At 40.3% G+C, this 17,702-nt stretch overlaps 1 protein-coding gene across 11 annotated transcripts in view; it reads left to right on the top strand.

Moving 5' to 3' along the window:
• The window catches only part of SDK1 (sidekick cell adhesion molecule 1), an 855,588-nt gene that overhangs the window by 485,420 nt on the left and 352,466 nt on the right, over window positions 1-17,702 (top strand). For all 11 annotated transcript variants that reach the window (XM_075899629.1, XM_075899627.1, XM_075899628.1 and 8 more), the window contains one exon: window positions 14,740-14,873. In XM_075899629.1, coding sequence (XP_075755744.1) covers window positions 14,740-14,873 — 134 coding nt within the window. The remainder of the gene's footprint in view (window positions 1-14,739; window positions 14,874-17,702) is intronic.

The following is a 17,702-nucleotide window of genomic DNA, read 5'->3' on the forward strand; positions in this document are numbered from 1 at the left end:
CAAGTTATTGGAATACAAGTGTTTGAAATATAAATACACTATGTGTGGGTGGGTGGGAATAATTAAAGAGATATTAAAGGAATTTTAAAATGAGCAGGCAAAAAAGGAAGTTATCTCTAGCCTGCAGTCATAACAAAACTTCTGATAGTTAAACTGAAAAGCAGCAGGAAGGAAAATTAAGACCAATAATAACAACGTTTATATAATCTTTTATATCTGTGAAGTGCTGTGCAGAATAACAATTTCATCCATAGAATCCTTTTCTGAGGTTAAAAAGTATTAATGCCATTTTACTGATGGCAGAACAAATACATGTCATTGGAATACAAGAATTAGAACTTTGTCATTGTTGGCTCTGAGTCCTGTGCTCAGTCCATGTTGGGTCACACTAGTATGTATGTTGATGGTGGGCAAGTAGCAATAATTGTACAAGCCCCCAGATTTGTACATAGACAGTGAATAGCAAGAGGAAGTGAGGTTTACAAGAAGATTAATAAATTAATATATTATAAAGCCAAAAGAGCCCATTGAATTTCCAGACACCGTTGTACCTTTGTCTGTTTATACTGAAAAGCCCTCTTTTACTAAAGTTCTGTTTCCCACATAGATACTTATAGACTACGATCAAGTCATCCTTTAACCTTCTCTTTTTTAATAACTGTTCTTGAGTTTGTCACCATAAGGAAGGTTTTCAAATCCTGGCAATTTCATGGCTCTTTTCTGAACTCTCTCTAGGTTTTTGAATTGTGCTCACCAGAACTGGACTCAGTATTCCAATAATATAACTTTTACTTCTCAAGAGTTCCCTCTTTATATACCCAAGGACTTCATTAGCCTTTTGGCAAAAGAATTGATCTGAGAGCTCGTGTCCAGCTGATTATCCACCATAATACCCAAGGCCTTGTCAGTGTCATGACTTCCCAGGGTAGAATTGTCCATCCTGTAAGTGTGGACAGTTGGCACAAAACACTGCCCAACTTGATGTGTGGATTACTTGAGGGAGTAATGGATTTTAGCCAAGAAAATTGGGAAACAGCTATAGAAATGACAGAGTTGAATTGTGTCCGTCAGGGTTTGAACCTAATTTCCAAAATGTCTAGATACTTCAAATACCAATACAAATGTTTAAGACCATGTCTTTTTGAAAAGCCATGGGTCAGATTCTGCTCTGAATTACACTGTGAAAATGGAAACAGAGTGTTCATGGAAGAGTTGCAGAAACAAATGGAAAATGGCTGCAGCGATGTCAATGGCTGATGCAGTATTGGCAGTGAATAGACGTAAGGGCATCAAGAATAGCAGTGTTGTATGGCTCTTCTAAACTTATCTACTAAATAAATTATTATGGGGTTGAAGATTCATCTCTGTCATTGTCATTTAATCCATCATCTGTTCATTGTGATACTTCAGGGCAAGAGGCATGCCACGGCTAATTTGTTTTTGTTCAATACAGTTCATTGTCATGGCTCTCATAATTAGTTTCAAGCATAGCTATCAATGAAATAGTACTAGAAACATATAAGATGCTTCCAGCAGAAGTTCTTTATAACCAAATTACAAACACTAATAATACTTCATTATAGTGATCTATATTGTGGTAGAAAGGTAGGTGCAATTTAATAACGCCAAAATATTCCTTTCACAATAGAGGACGTAAAAATGAAAGTCAATGTAAAAATGATGAGAGAACTCTTTTTTTTACTTCCAAGAAAATGTTTCATAGTGAGGAAATATTTGCTTTTATTTGTATCTTAAAATTGGTCGACCCTTCCTCCAATCCCAAACTAATGGAAATAGCCACTTGCTCATCTTTAGTGGAGTCAGTTAGCTTTATAGATCAGTGACTTGTGAATATCTTCCAGGAGCCAGATTTTGTTTAAACAATCCATTTGTATTTAAGTATTTCCACTGTTCCTTTTTGTAGTAGTTACTAGCTATGACCATAGCAACAGATAGTGATGTTTCAAGTGAAGTTCAATGGGTTGATTGTATGATAAACTAAAGAGAATGAGCAAAAAATAGATATTCTGTTGCACACAAATGCCTTGATTACAAGAACAATTTTATAAAAGAACAAATACTTGAAGAGAAAATTGACTTTTTTCAGAATTTTTAGCTTCCATTCTTGGAGCTGTGGTGACTGGGCTTTTCTGCAGGGGCCTTCGAAAAGTACCTGCCATCCTTTTCTTTTTAAATAAAAGTTGAGATTCTGATAAACAAGATAGTTCTGCAGGGATGCCATTCTACCACATAAACAGGGCCGTATCAAATTCACTGCCATGAAAAATGCATCAAGGACCATGAAATTTGGCCTCCCCTATGAAATCTGGTCTCTTGTTTGCTTTTACCAGATACAATACCGATTTCACAGTTTTTCTCAAATTGGGGGAGAGGGCTGACCCAAAAGAGAGTTGCAAGGTCATTTTAGGGGGATTGCGGTATTGCTGCCTTTTCTTCTGCTCTGCTTTAAAACTGGCTGGCTGGAAAGCTCTTGGCCAGGAGCCCAGCTCTGAAGACAGCAGCCTGCCAGCAGCAGTGCAGAAGTAAGGGTAGCAATCCCATACATGCCACACCACCTTTACTTTTGCACTGCTGCCTCCAGAGCTTGGCAATGGCACCTGAGAATGGCAGCTGCTGCCAGCTCTACAGGCAATAGCGCAGAAGTAAGGGTGGAAATATCACACCATGCCATCCCTCTATGCTGCTGCTGGCAACAGATCTGCTTTCAGAGCTGGGCTTCAGGCCAGCAGCTGCCAGTCTCAAAGCAGCCCAGCTCTGGCGGCAGTGTTGTCACCAGCAACAACAAAGAAGTAAGGATAGCAGTACCACAACCTCCACTATAATAACCCTGCAACCCTCCCCCTACAATTCCTTTTTGGGTCAGGACCTTTACAGTTACAATGCTGTGACATTTCAGATTTAAATAACTGAAATCATGAAACATGATTTTAAAAATCCTTACCCATAACTGAATCACTGTCCTTTTTAGATCTCAAGGTAGTACACTCCTTTTTGGAGACAGCCTTCCCCAGGAATGGTGCCCATCATCACCACCTTCCACAAAGACCAAAAAAATCAAACCCCAAAACAAATAAACCCAAAAAACCAACATTCCCAGAATGAACATTCATAATTCAGAACAAACTATTAATAGGGGACAGAGAGCAATGGACTTCTTTATGAATGGTGTTCCATCATCTTAACTGAATACAGTGTTTTGCTACCAAGGTGATAGACACCCTAGGAATATCTAAAATGGCTAGATATGTGGAAGGGGCTAAGGGAGATGGGTCTTCCTATCAGTGGGAAGTAGGATGGGATCAGATATGTGTGGGAAGTTGAAAGTGGGAGGTAGAAGGGATAGTTATGACAGTGAGCATGACTTTGAATAAGCCCTTCACTGCATGCCTAGGGGCAGCATGAAGAAATCTTTTTAGAGTTACTCCTTCCAGAGCTAGAGAACTGGGAAAACTCAACTTAGAAAAAAAAAAGTTCTGCCCACCTCTTTTCCCCATCACAGAAAGATAATCACCATTAACAAGAAGTCTCATTTTGTTTACAGATAGTCTGTCCCCATTGGCTACTGGTATCCAACCAATGCTAATGCTGTTTTTGGCCCCCTTCTTTACTACAGGTCAGCTAAATGGTTGTGTTTCACCTGTTTTGACTATGAATCTTGGGAAATGGTTGTTCCACCATATTCATATAAATTGCAGATTTCTTTTTTTAAGTGTGAAAGTAAAAAAGATGATAGTTTTTTTTAAAGGAAATCTTCATAAGAAATATTGATTGGCTACAGAAACCCTCAACATTTAAAAAAAAAAGTTGTTGGCTAATGACTGTCCAGCAGACCTTTAAGCAGAAGTGTTCAGCAGTTAGAATTTAGTTTGTTCTGTTTCATGCACTGCATTAACTGATTTGCATAGATGTACTCCGTATTCAACTTCTGTGTGTTTGTATGTAAACACCTATTTGCAGTATTAAGATCTGTCCAGGACCCTCATGCTCTGTTGCTATGATTATATTATAGTCAACTTCATAATACTTTACTCTAGGATTGAGTCCTGATGAAGGTGAGCTCTTAGTTTTGTTTAAAATATATATTGTTCTTTTGTCTGTAACAATTAACAAAAGTGATAAGTTAATTTTGGAGGAAAACATGGTGAAATTCTTGCTCCACTGAAATCTGACAAAATTCCTATTGTCTTCAGTAGAGCCAGGATTTATATATATTTATAGCCAGATTATGTACATTTATATATAACATAACTGCATATTTTCTGAGGCCAAAAATCTGTTTTCAAATCCGTCAGTAATTACTTCACCATTACTCTCTAATCTTTGGCTTTCTAAGTAAAATCATTGTTCTTGGGGGGTTCAGTCCTTGTGGAGACGGATCAGCTCTGGTTACATGATATAAACAAAAGTTTTAAAAAGAAATACAGATTTTCTGGAATTAATATCTTGTAAAGCGGGTTTTGATGTGTGTATTAGCTGGATGGTAGCGTTGGAAAAGAGGCTTTATCAAAAGCCTTTTTTACTAAAATATTACATTCTGGAGTTTGAACAGATGGCTCTATTTTAAGCAGAGGCTGAATCAGGTTATTCTGTGGCTTTTGTTTTATTATTGCAGTGATTTAGCATTCCAACATCTGTTTATCCAACAGTCTGGTAACTACCAGTATACCAAAATATAACTTTATGAAAATTAGTCCTTTATTTTAAAAATTACTATTTTTTCCATTAATTGTGATTTTTTTTTCTATGCAAAAATCCAGCGGTGTGGTAATCTGAGATTTCTTTGGGATATTTTGCTAAATATTTACACCTATGAAAATCAGGTAATCTATTTAGGAACCTGGACGTGGCATTAACTGTGCTGATTTAGGTATCTACTGTTGAAAATGCTAGTCTGTATTTTTCAAAATGATCAATGGGAGTTAAGCACCTCGGTGCTTTGGGAAATCCCACCAGGCACTTATTTGTTTGTTCAAGTGCCTAAATACCTTTGTAAACATGTCTCTTTTTTCCTTCTACCCTCTGAGCATTGCATTCTCCCATTCTGTCAATTACATACCTTGGCTAGGCACTAAGTCATAGATTCAGGGCTTGCCCTCATCAGATGGATATAGTCTTGATTGAAACAGAACTACACCAACTCACACTGTATGAATACAACATGAGTTGGTAGATCCTGATACTGATGCACACACTTTCAGGAATGTCCTCTTTTTTTGAAAGTTCAAATACAGTAACCCTATTAATACATTAACATGCACTAGAGAACTTTTCGTATGCACTAGCAGTTAGTGAACAATATGCTAGTGCAGAGTAACATTTATAACCCCATAAGTGCGAACTGAAACATCCTATAGGACAGCCCACAGCTTCGGGTTTCAACTGTCTTCTGCTTCCCCTTCTCCTTTAGATCACAATCCTTCTGTCTGCGACTGTTTTTATACTAAAGGTGAGATAGAAATTGTATTCGGCCAATGTTACACCAGCAATTCAATCGTAATACTTGATCAGGTGTACCATTTGGGAGAAATGTACATTATTCTCTATAAAATATCTGTTGTTTCCTATATCTTTCCATCCAGCTTTAGAGGGGTTTTCCAACCTTGTTTACCAATAGATGCAATTTTAAATGCACGCTTGATTTTTTTTCCTGTAAACTAGACACCCTCAAAGGTCATAGTGACAGCACCCTTGTTTGCATGCCTAGTTTGCATGCCAGTTGTCCCTTTCTGGAGGTGTTATTTGAGTTAAATTCAGTTTTTCTCTGAAATAGTAGCTGTATAATTATATGAGCTATGAATTACTGACAGATTAAAGTCCATCTGTAAGAGATGTCTACCTCAGATAAACTATTAAATTAACAGTGTGCACTCAAGTTTGTTCTTAGAATGTTAGTTGTGATGCTGCAATAATTAAAGTTGTAACTGCAAATGAAACAAATAATAATTTTAATACACATTTGAAGATGACCTTCGTGTGAAGAGCAGCCTCAGGGCAGCCAGAGATCAGGACATTTGCTTCAAACTGATTTAGAATCATTCAGTAATGTGTTTTCACAATGTAAATAATTTAGCCACCCAGTGTGAACAGTCTCAATTTAACTCTTTTTAGATCCAGATCTGAATCCCTATAGCTGTGTGACTTCAGATCTTGCTATTCCACTTCAGGTCCCTCTCTTACAACTAACTTTTAATTGAAAGACAGAAACATTTTTTCAGAAAATACATCAATAACTCAACTGAGTTTTGAAGATTAATTGGACAATTTTAATTAAATATATAGAATACTGTCATCAGTAATTTCTTATCTCCTGTTTCCCAACTCTTGTTGTACTCTTATATTTTTCATGTCATTGTGATGTAATGTATAATTCTTGGCTATGGGATAAGGATACTTTCCTGTACAAATTATATATTTATATTCAGATAGTCTTTAAAAGTGTTCTAAATTTCACCCATGCATCTGAATTCACATAGGCATTCTAATATAGTTCATTTTGTTTATTGCTATTTAGGGTCTCCTTCATTTAATAAAAATCCTTGTAAATTTATCTTAAAATTTGCTTTGCCTTTCATTCCTGAACAGTGGCTATATGCTTCATTGCCCACTATTTTGGGAAATCCCAACTAATCACTTACACTAGTTAAATTAATAACAGCAAGGTAATTATACATCATTCCTTCTAAAAGTGCTGCATTGCTTATAAAGCTTTTGGTTACAATTGCAGCTGGTATTGGAACTACCTGAAATGTATTTCAGTATTTTAAAATAATGTGCCTTATTGCTATTTCTTTTTGGAATAACTACAGTAGAAACGTAATAGAAATGTAGCCATGTTAGTCTGGTGTAGCTGAAGCAAAATGCAGGACTATGTAGCACTTTAAAGACTAACAAGATGGTTTATTAGATGATGAGCTTTCGTGGGCCAGACCCACTTCCTCAGATCAAATTAACATTAACTCACAGACACTTACCTTCCTTCCTCCCCCTCTCCCCACCGCATTCCCCTTCTGTTCTGAAATTTGATTTGTCCTTTTCGTATGTGTTCATTTTTTTTAATTGTATCCTTTGGTATATATGGTTGTGACAATTTTCTTCCACTATTTGATCTGAGGAAGTGGGTCTGGCCCACGAAAGCTCATCATCTAATAAACCATCTTGTTAGTCTTTAAAGTGCTACATAGTCCTGCATTTTGCTACAGTAGAAACAAATATTATATGCATGGTATTTAATTATATTATTATTATTATTTAAAAGGAATGTTCTCTTGTTTGCTTTATTAAATGCTGTATTAATTACCTTTTATATCCTCATTCTATATATTAATCAAACATTTCCTTTGATTAAATTTCCAAGTCAATTAAACTAATACAATTCCATTCAACATGGAAAAATGACTATTTTGTGTGTGTGTGTGTATATATATATGTGTGTGTATATATATATATATATATATATAAAACTTTCAAAATATAATACTATGGTCTAGGAGTGAAGGACATGTCCTGGATAAAACATGACAAACATGACGTCACATGCATCTGACGAAGTGGGTCTTTGCCCACGAAAGCTTATGCTCCTACACTTCAGTTAGTCTATAAGGTGCCACAGGACTCCTTGTCGCTTTTGCAGATTCAGACTAACACGGCTACCCCTCTGATAATTGTTTAAATAGAAGCCATTAAATTCCAGTAGTTATTTTGTTCCTCATTGTCCCACATACAGGCCAGCATATAGCAGTTGGGATACATATTCCTTTCATTGCTGTCCCTTTTACAAAGAAGAACATTTCTCCAAAAATATAATAAATGTGAGTTAATATTAATGAAACCAGACCATACAGAAACACCATTGGATAAAAACTCCTACTGATCTATTGGAGTGGGAAGAACTGAAAACATTCATAGGCTATATGGGTAGTGTTAATATATAAAATGTTTCCATCTAGCATAATCATTTAGATCTATAAATGTTCCTTTAACATATATCGAACATAATTTATTTACTTTGTTACATAATCCATAATAAGAAAAATCCAGGTCTCTTGATGGAGTACTTCTTACTCATATAGCATGTGTCAACATTATTCAGAGAGTATTTCTAAAATGATTTCTGCAGTGGGTTTTCTGAAAACATAACATTTTAGATCAAACATGTTAGATGATACTGTTTGAAAATCAGACCCGTATCCTTTACAATCTTTTTTACTTGCTTCTCTTTCCTAATCAGTGGGATTACTGTCAATACATCAGATTAAGTACATGCATACATCTCTGGCTTCAGCTGTGAAATTGTTTTTTCTAATAGCAGTGTATTCATTATGACAGGATTCAGTAGTTAGTTCATCAGTGCCTTTGAAATATTGGGCATGTTTTATGAGATAAACCTTGATAACCGCCCCCCCCCCCATTCATTAACAATTGTAAAATCATATTGTATATCTTTGGCCACTGCTCTTTTGCTAACAATTGCAGTATAATTTTCTAATTTATTTAAAGCTCTCTTCTAGAGCCAGTTTATGGAGGGAGGGAGAAAAAAGTCACATTCCTGTCAGTGCCTGTATATACAACTTAGTAAATCTATAGAACTCTTAGGCTATGCCTAGACTGCAAGGAAATGTCAGAAAAAGATATGCAAATTGAAAACCGCAATTTGTGTATCTTTTCCCACTTTTTTTCTGAAGAGGCTTTTCTGAAATTTGGCCCGTCTACATGGAGCCAAATTTCGGAAAAACCTCCCCTTTCAAAACCTCCCCTTAGTCCTCGTGCAATGAGGAATAGAGGGATGGCGCAAGAACGCGTCCACTTTTTCGGAAACTGTTCCGAAAAAGCGGATGCGTTCGTTGGACATGGAAAAGCTCTGCAGTGTAGACATAGCCTAAGTATAGAAGGTTTAGATTAAGATTTTTCTCTTAATACACCCTCTAATTTCCTCAGTCTGTGAACTTGGAGTACTAGTGAGATAAATAAAAAACAGGACTATGTAGCACTTTAAAGACCAACAAGATGGTTTAATAGGTGATGAGCTTTCATGGGCCAGACCCACTTCCTCAGATCAAATAGTGGAAGAAAATTGTCACAACCATATATACCAAAGGATACAATTAAAAAAAATGAACACATACGAAAAGGACAAATCAAATTTCAGAACAGAAGGGGGATGGGGGGGAGGTAAATGTCTGTGAGCTAATGATATTAGAGGTGATAATTGGGGAAGCTATCTTTGTAATGGGTAAGATAATTAGCGCTTTATTCAAATTTGAGTGTAGTGTCGAATTTAAGCATGAATAACAGTTCAGAGGATTCTCTTTGAAGTGAAGCCTTAAAAGGTCTTTGAAGCAGGATGCAGGTAATCAAGTCGTTGAGACAGTGTCCTTTCTGGTTGAAATGGCAAGAAACTGTTTTTTCTTTGTGATCCTGTCTGATATCTGTTTTTTGGGCATTGATCCTTTGGCGAAGTGTCTGAGACGTTTGTCCAATGTACATAGCAGACGGACACTTTCAGCACATGATTGCATAAATTATATTTCTGGATGCGCAGGAATATGTGTTCTTGATCTTATAACTCACTTGGTTGGGTCCAATAACGGTATCAGCAGAGTGAATATGTGGACAAAGCTGGCAACGGGGTTTGTTGCAAGGGAAGGTACCAGAGTTGGTATTAGTGTGGTATGTCCTGTGGTTGTTGGTAAGAATCATCTTGAGGTTAGGTGGTTGTTTATAGGAGACTATGGGTCTGTCTCCCAGAGCCTCTCGGAGTTTAGTGTCCTGTTCCAGTATAGGCTGTAGTTTATTGATAATGTGTTGTACAGGTTTAAGTTGGGGGCTGTAGGTGATGACAAGTGGTGTTCTACGGTTGGTTTTCTTGGGTCTGTCTTGAAGTAGTTGGTTTCTAGGTATATAAACCTTGGTTTATAAACCTCAACTACCCACGCAGAGAAATAAAAAAGCAAATTGAAAGAGCCAGACTAATACCTAGAAACCAACTACTTCAAGACACTGGACAAACGTCTCAGGCACTTTTGTATCTTACCCATTACAAAGATAGCTTCCCCAATTATCACCTCTAATATCATTAGCTCACAGACATTTACCTCCCCCCCCTTTCCCCTCCTCCATCCCCCTTCTGTTCTGAAATTTGATTTGTCCTTTTCATATGTGTTCGTTTTTTTAAATTGTATCCTTTGGTATATATGGTTGTGACAATTTTCTTCCACTATTCGATCTGAGGAAGTGGGTCTGGCCCACGAAAGCTCATCACCTATTAAACCATCTTGTTAGTCTTTAAAGTGCTACACAGTCCTGTTTTTTGTTTCAGCTGCACCAGACTAACACAGCTACATTTCTATCACTAGTGAGATAAATATTATTATTCCAGTGTTAAAGGTGATGGAATCAGGTCACAGAGAGAGAAAGTGATTTGGCCAAGATGATAAAAGGTTCCATTCTGACACCCCTACTCATGCTGAATTATTCCTTGCTTGACAACAAATTCCCATTAATTTCAATCAGACAGATTTTGCATGTCCTACATATACGCACAGGTGAGAGAGACCCCAACACTCTCACTGAACACACACGTCTGTGAAGCTACAGAGAACCAGTCCCAATAGCGGTTCTAGCATAGCTGAAGAAACAGAGGACTGTATGCATAATGTTGCCTTATGGTCAAATGGACAGGGAAGGACATAAAGGGTATGTCTACACTACGAAGTTAATTCGAACTAACAGACGTTAGTTCAAATTAACTTTGATAGGCGCTACACTAGCGCTCCGCTAGTTCGAACTTAATTCGAACTAGCGGAGTGCTTAATTCGAACTAGGTAAACCTCATTTTACGAGGACTAACGCGTAGTTTGAATTAGCTAGTTCGAATTAAGGGCTGTGTAGCCACTTAATTCGAACTAGTGGGAGGCTAGCCCTCCCCAGCTTTCCATGGTGGCCACTCTGGGCACCACCAGGGAAACTCGTCTGCCCCCCTCCTGGCTCCGGAGCCCTTAAAGGGGCACGGGCTGGCTATGGTGCCCGTGCCAGGTGCAAGCCTGCCAGCACCCAGCCAGCAGACCCTGCACCTGGCACGGATCGAGCCAGCCACCCGCTGCCACCCAGCCCTCTGCCTCTTCCCGGGACCAGGCTGGCGGCTCCCGGGAGCCTGCCCGGGTCCGCAAGAGGCAGGTGCCCACCTGGTCTAGTGTGGAGTTCGTGGACCTCATCCACAACCTCCGCACTAGGCACAGGAAAGTGGCCGTCTAGGGCTGGATAGCTGCCAGCCTGGCCACCCAGGAGCAGGTGTGCATGACAATCAAGGTGGTCCACTGAGACCCCCGACCCTGAGCCCTGAGCTTAGAATGGCCGTACTGAGCCCTGAGCTTAGAATGGCCGTACTGGATCAGACCAAAGGTCCATCTAGCCCAGTAGCCTATCTGTCTACAGCGGCCAACACTAGGGACCCTGAAGGGGATGGACCGAAGACAATGACCAAGCCATTTGTCTCATGCCATCCATCTCCAGCCTTCCACAAACAGAGGCCAGGGACACCATTTCTACCCCCTGGCTAATAGCACTCCATGGACCCAACCTCCATGACTTTATCTAACTTCTCTTTAAACTCTGTTCTAGTTATAGCCTTCACAGCCTCCTGCAGCAAGGAGTTCCACAGGTTGACTATTTGATTTGTGAAGAAGGACTTTCTGTTATTAGTTTGAAGCCTGCTACCCATTCATTTCATTTGGTGTCCTCTAGTCCTTCTATTATGGGAACTAATGAATAACTTTTCTTTATGCACCCTCCACACCACTCATGCTTTTATAGACCTCTATCATATCCCCCCTCAGGGTATGTCTACACTACCCCGCTAGTTCGAACTAGCGGGGTAATGTATGCATACCGCACTTGCTAATGAAGCCCGGGATTTGAATTTCCCGGGCTTCATTAGCATAAGCGGGGAGCCGCCATTTTTAAATCCCCGCTGCTTCGAACCCCGTGTAGCGCGGCTACACGGGGCTCGAACTAGGTAGTTCGGACTAGGGTGCCTATTCCGAACTACCGGTACACCTCGTTTCACGAGGAGTACCGGTAGTTCGGAATAGGACCCTAGTCCGAACTACCTAGTTCGAGCCCCGTGTAGCCGCGCTACACGGGGTTCGAAGCAGCGGGGATTTAAAAATGGCGGCTCCCCGCTTATGCTAATGAAGCCCGGGAAATTCAAATCCCGGGCTTCATTAGCAAGTGCGGTATGCATACATTACCCCGCTAGTTCGAACTAGCGGGGTAGTGTAGACATACCCCCAGTCTCCTCTTTTCTAAGCTGAAAAGTCCCAGTCTCTTTAGCCTCTCTTCATATGGGACCTGTTCCAAACCCCTGATCATTTTAGTTGCCCTCCCCTCTCCCACCCTCTCTCTTCCCCTCTCCCACCTCCTTTCCCCAGTCTCCCCCAGTTTTGTTCAATAAAAAGAGTTTCTATTTTTGAACACACGTGTCCTTTATTTTGTACATCAGGAAGGGGGGCTAGGGAGGGGTAAGTGGAAGGAGGTGAGGGAGGAATGGGGTACGAGCCCCCGATGGGGAGGACTGGGGTGGCTCTGCGGGCTTCTCGGGGTGGAAGCTCTCCTGAAGTCCCTTGATTGACACACACACACCCCGGATGGCAGCCTGCAGCAAGTGCAACTGGGCTGATGGCCGAGTGCTGTGATGTGCCGAGTGTAGGCACTCAGGGCACTCCAAGCCAGGACTGCTTTGCAAGCGGGGAACCCCTGAGAACTGTCTGTCCGGGATGGGGGTCGGGTCCCTTTAAGCACAGCCCTCGGCTAGCCTGAGGCAACAGCTCCATACTCTAAGCCCTAATCTGATGCCCTGCCGGCACTGCTTCCGGCCATCCTTAACCTCAGTTCAGGGTCCACTCAGGCTGTTTCCAGACTCAGGGTTTTTTTCGAAAAAAGTAGCCTTTTTTCGAAAAAACTTCACCTTCGTCCAGACTCAAGCCGCGTTCTTTCGAAATTAAATCGAAAGAACGCGGCTTTTCTTTCGACGGCGGTAAACCTCAATTTACGAGGAAGAACGCCTTCTTTCGAAAGTTCCTCTTTCGAAAGAAGGCGTTCTTGAATGTAAATAGGGCTTCTTCGAAAGAGAGCATCCAGACTCACTGGATACTTTCTTTCGAAAAAGCAAGCCGCTTTTTCGAAAGTTCAACGTGCAGTCTAGACGCTCTCTTTCGAAAGAGGCTCTTTCGAAAGTATCTTTCGAAAGAGCCTCTTTCGAAAGAGGCTTGCAGTCTAGACATAGCCTCAGTGTGGACATGCTAGTTTGAATTAGCAAAATGCTAATTCGAACTAGTTTTTAGGTCTAGATGCACTAGTTCGAATTAGCTTAGTTCGAATAAACTAATTCGAATTAAGTTAGTTCGAATTAGCGCTGTAGTGTAGACATACCCAAAGAGAGCATAAATTTGAAACCCCACACATATGTTCTAGCCTGGACAGTTGGGGCACAGAGTGGAGATAAACAAAATTACTTCCCTGAGTCTGGGCAACAATTGTGCCCCCCAATTCATATTCAGGGCTATGAATAAAAGTACATGTGAGTCTAGTGGACTTCTCAGAGTACTGTGACTAAGCATGGCAGATTTGGGCCCAATGTTAGAGTCAGAATATGAATGAGAAGTTGGGACTTGAAGCTCAAAATTCCTATCTTCAAATAGCTGGACTGTGCCTTTATCACCATCAGCATGAAAATAACTGCTGCCTGTACCAAAACTCTCCCACTAGAGCTCAAAGGGGTTCCTATTTAATTTCCATATCTTCTTTCAGTTTCCCATTTTCTGCTAAACCCCCTATCCAAGTGTTTCTCAGCCTTTTTGCTACAGGGACGAGCTTGCTACCTTCCTAATATGTATCTGGGAGATCTCAAGGACTTGCACCAGTCCACGGACTGGTCATTGAGAAATACTGCCCTATTCACACTAAGACCTAATCACATCATGGCAGTGCCTCTCAATGTCTCCAACCCTGGAAATCCAAACAAAGACCCAATTCTGGACACTGAGGCTGTCTAGACTGGCCAGTTTTTCTGGAAAATCAGCCGTTTTACATTTTCTCTAATACAATCAAAAAGACTATACAACACGTGTAAAATGCAAACAAACTAATCTTACTGCAGTACAAATGGTTAGCACTGTCTTACAAGGGAGTTTATGAAGACAACTGTTATGTAGCAGCTCTTAGAAAGATTAAATTATATCAGACCATGACATTTATTGACTCCCCTAGGACTACATAATCACCATCTACAGAAGAGTGCTTTCATACCTGGTTTAGATTAAATAGTTTTGCTCTTCGCTCTCTCTGTATACATGCTTCTTCAGCTGAGCATGTTAATTAGTCTCTTGCTCTTATTGTATCTGAAACTGAGATAATTATACAGGCCATAAATACAGAATATTTATCTCCTGAGAGTCTGTTGCCTCTGATTTTTCACTGCAATGTAGGCTCTCATTCCAGAGTGCTGATCCTCTGTCTTTCCGAGATGGTTTTCAGTCAAATGAGGTTTACAGCAAAATGTTGTTTACCGGGAGCATCAACCCTAACTATATGGGTTACCTGTTCAAACCCTTTCAATGACCTTTGCATATTGTACAGTTGTATCCCACCTGCGTTTCTGTACAGCTTATGCTTAGTTAATGTCATTGTTCCTGTTTTAACATAATATTTTGCTTTCCTACACAGAGCTATAACACTGGAGAATCAGTTGGTGATCCTTGCAGCAGAAGCAACAGATGCAGGAGGTTACTATGTCCAAGCAGTCAATGAAAAAAATGGAGAGAACAAGACAAGTCCATTTCTTTATCTGAGTGTAGCAAGTGAGTATTGAAATCTCACTAAATTTGCTTTGGTAGTGAGGTCATGGAAAATGTTACTAGAGATCTCCATGCTGAAAATAATTGACTAGCAAAGTGATTTAGAAAGGAGCTAAGCTTCTCCTGGGAGGCAGGCCCACTGATGTGGGGGAGGAGCAAAGTGGGCAGTTGGTCCATGGCTCCAGCCACTGCCGTCATGGCACCTGGTCCTTTAAATTGCCACTGGAGCCAGGCACAGTGTACTCCCAGCAGCACTGAGGGCTGGGGTGCATACCATAGTCTGGACAGTGCTGCGGGCTGGCTGCCCGCCCCAGCCTCACATTTCCGGCCAAGGCTCTGTCCTTTCAGGGAAAGTGAAGCTGTCCTGCTCCCACCTTGCACAGCAAGTCTGTTGGCTCCCCTGCTGGGAGGTACAAAGTGCCCTCAACTCCCAGTAAAGTCAGTGGGAGTCAGAGGTATTCAGCACACTGCAGGAGCAGGCCCAAAGCTTTTTGTCTGCTGATATTTTAGGAATATTTGGGGGGGGGGAGAAAAGCACTTCAGGAAACAGATGTCACAAACTGGGGAGTGGTAAATAATGCAGTGGACAGGTCACTGGTTCAGAAATTCTGGATCTTTGTCAAGGTATGGGCAAGCAAACAATATGCCTTTTAATATGGCTCAATGTAAATTTCTATATCTATGAAAAAAGAATGTAAGCCATATTTACCGGATGGAAGACACTATCCTGGGAAGCAATGGCTCTGAATAATATTTGAGGGTCATGGTGCATAATCAGATGATCTCTCTGTTTGACTCTGTGGCCAAAAGAGCTAATGCAGTCTTGGGAAGCATACACTGGGGAATCTCAAGTTGGAATAGAGAAGTTTTTGGCATGGCTATGACCACTGCAGGAATGTTGTCTCCAGTTCTGGTAGCCACGATTGAAGAAAGATGTTGACAAACCCACCTGGGTAAGCTTGTCTTTGTGATAAATAGTCCCTTGCCCCCCAAAAAAGTTACTCCCTGTCCCTATGAACCAGTCACTTACTCCAGGCATGATCTTAACATAGTCCCTGACTTCTGTCAAAGCCTTTTTTGTTTGGACCTTTCTGTCTCACTTTTGTAACTTTTTCTACTATTATTTTTGGTTGTAGGTTTCTGTGACATTTTATGATCTTTGATTTAATTTTCACAGGTGAAATCACAATTAGGGTAGACTTGTAGACCCAGTTATCACTACAGGTCCTTTTGAACAATACCATGCTAATCTGGGGATAAAGCTTGGCTGGTTTCTGTCCTTTCAACAACAATTGGGAGGATGTGTACTGACATCCAGGGAAGGGTCGCAATGTTCTACTTTTTGCAATTTATACATTTAGGCCTTAGGATTCTCTTTAATGTTTTAACCTCATTTACCTGAATATTGTATTTCTGCTGACAAATAATGCCATATTTTGAAAAAGCCGACCTCTATCACTGCAACATTTGCTGGTTACATAGCTCCCAAAAGGGTAGGTCTCCAAAGGAGTTCCAAGGTCATTTGGACCTATTAGAGGAGCTATGGTGAGAAACAGAGATCCTTATCTATAGCCCAGTCTTAAAGTAGTGGAGTCATGGGGCTTCCCGTTGAATAAATTGCAGGAACAGTGCCTATTCCTAAGCAGGGTGCATTCCCAGAAAAACTGCAATACGGGCTGGAAGCAAATCACACCAGTGTTCCCTCTAAATTGCATGGCAACACAGCTTCACAGGTTTTTAATCAGCCCCACCCAGTCAGCTCCATGCTCAGAACCCTGAGCCTCTGACTGGGCGGGGCTGATTAATCACCTATGAAGTTGTGCTGCTGCGTAGCTTAGAGGGAACAATGAAGCACACCCTAGAATACTATGACATATTTAAACCTGATACCCTTGGATTGGAGTGTGAAAGACAGAAACAACACAGCAGCAAAAAATGAGATCTGACGTGATATTTGTTAGAAAGTTGGTGACTGGGATTTTTATTTGCTCCAATGACATCTGAGATTGTTAACAGTAGCTGTGCGTTGGAGTAAGGAGGATAGTTTTTGGCAAAAGTTACAAAATTTGTTTTGAGTAAACATAATTAGAGATGACCATTCTGAACATAGATACAAGAAGAAAATTAAACAAATTTGATGGAAGTGAATGAACCTCATGGGTCTTGTAATCAGATAATCATCAGATAGAAAGTGGTCCTTAAGAGTAGATGGAAAAAAAGGCAGCAGAGAAATGCTAGACTTCAATCTATTTTTAAGGAATAAGCTATAACAAAATGAATGGAAGCAGAGTTAACAAAGCCCATTGCAAAATGTGGAAAGATATTTAAGGAATTAGAGGGTGATGATTCAACCTAAGTGTAAAAACAATGCCACAAGCTAATATCTTTCAGGAAAGAGGGTGAGAACAAAACAAGGAAAAAATAGAAATCAGGCTGACTAGAGCAGATTAGTCAAGATAACAATGAGTCAAGTACTAATCAAAACAAGCATCTCGGAATAATGGCAAGTTGACTGGCAGTCTTTTGTACAAGCATTTAATACAGTATATTTGTATTAACATATAAGGTGCACCCCATCCCTAAGTCTCAGGGCACATAAACAGCATTAATAAGAAACACATTTTTGCACCACTTATGAGAGGCAGAAAGAGTATTATCCCAGGAGACAAACCCCCTCTATGCACATCCATGTCTCATATAAGCGATTAAAAAGATATGGAACTGCTAATGTTCCTTGAAAGTCATCAGAATTAGACTGTATTCAATCTGTAGCAAAAGAGAATTCTGCAATCAAGGGCTGGCCACTGAGAATGCCCTGGGCCTGACCCAGTT

This window comes from Pelodiscus sinensis, chromosome 16, assembly GCF_049634645.1.
Source record: "Pelodiscus sinensis isolate JC-2024 chromosome 16, ASM4963464v1, whole genome shotgun sequence".
Lineage (NCBI taxonomy): Eukaryota > Metazoa > Chordata > Testudines > Trionychidae > Pelodiscus > Pelodiscus sinensis.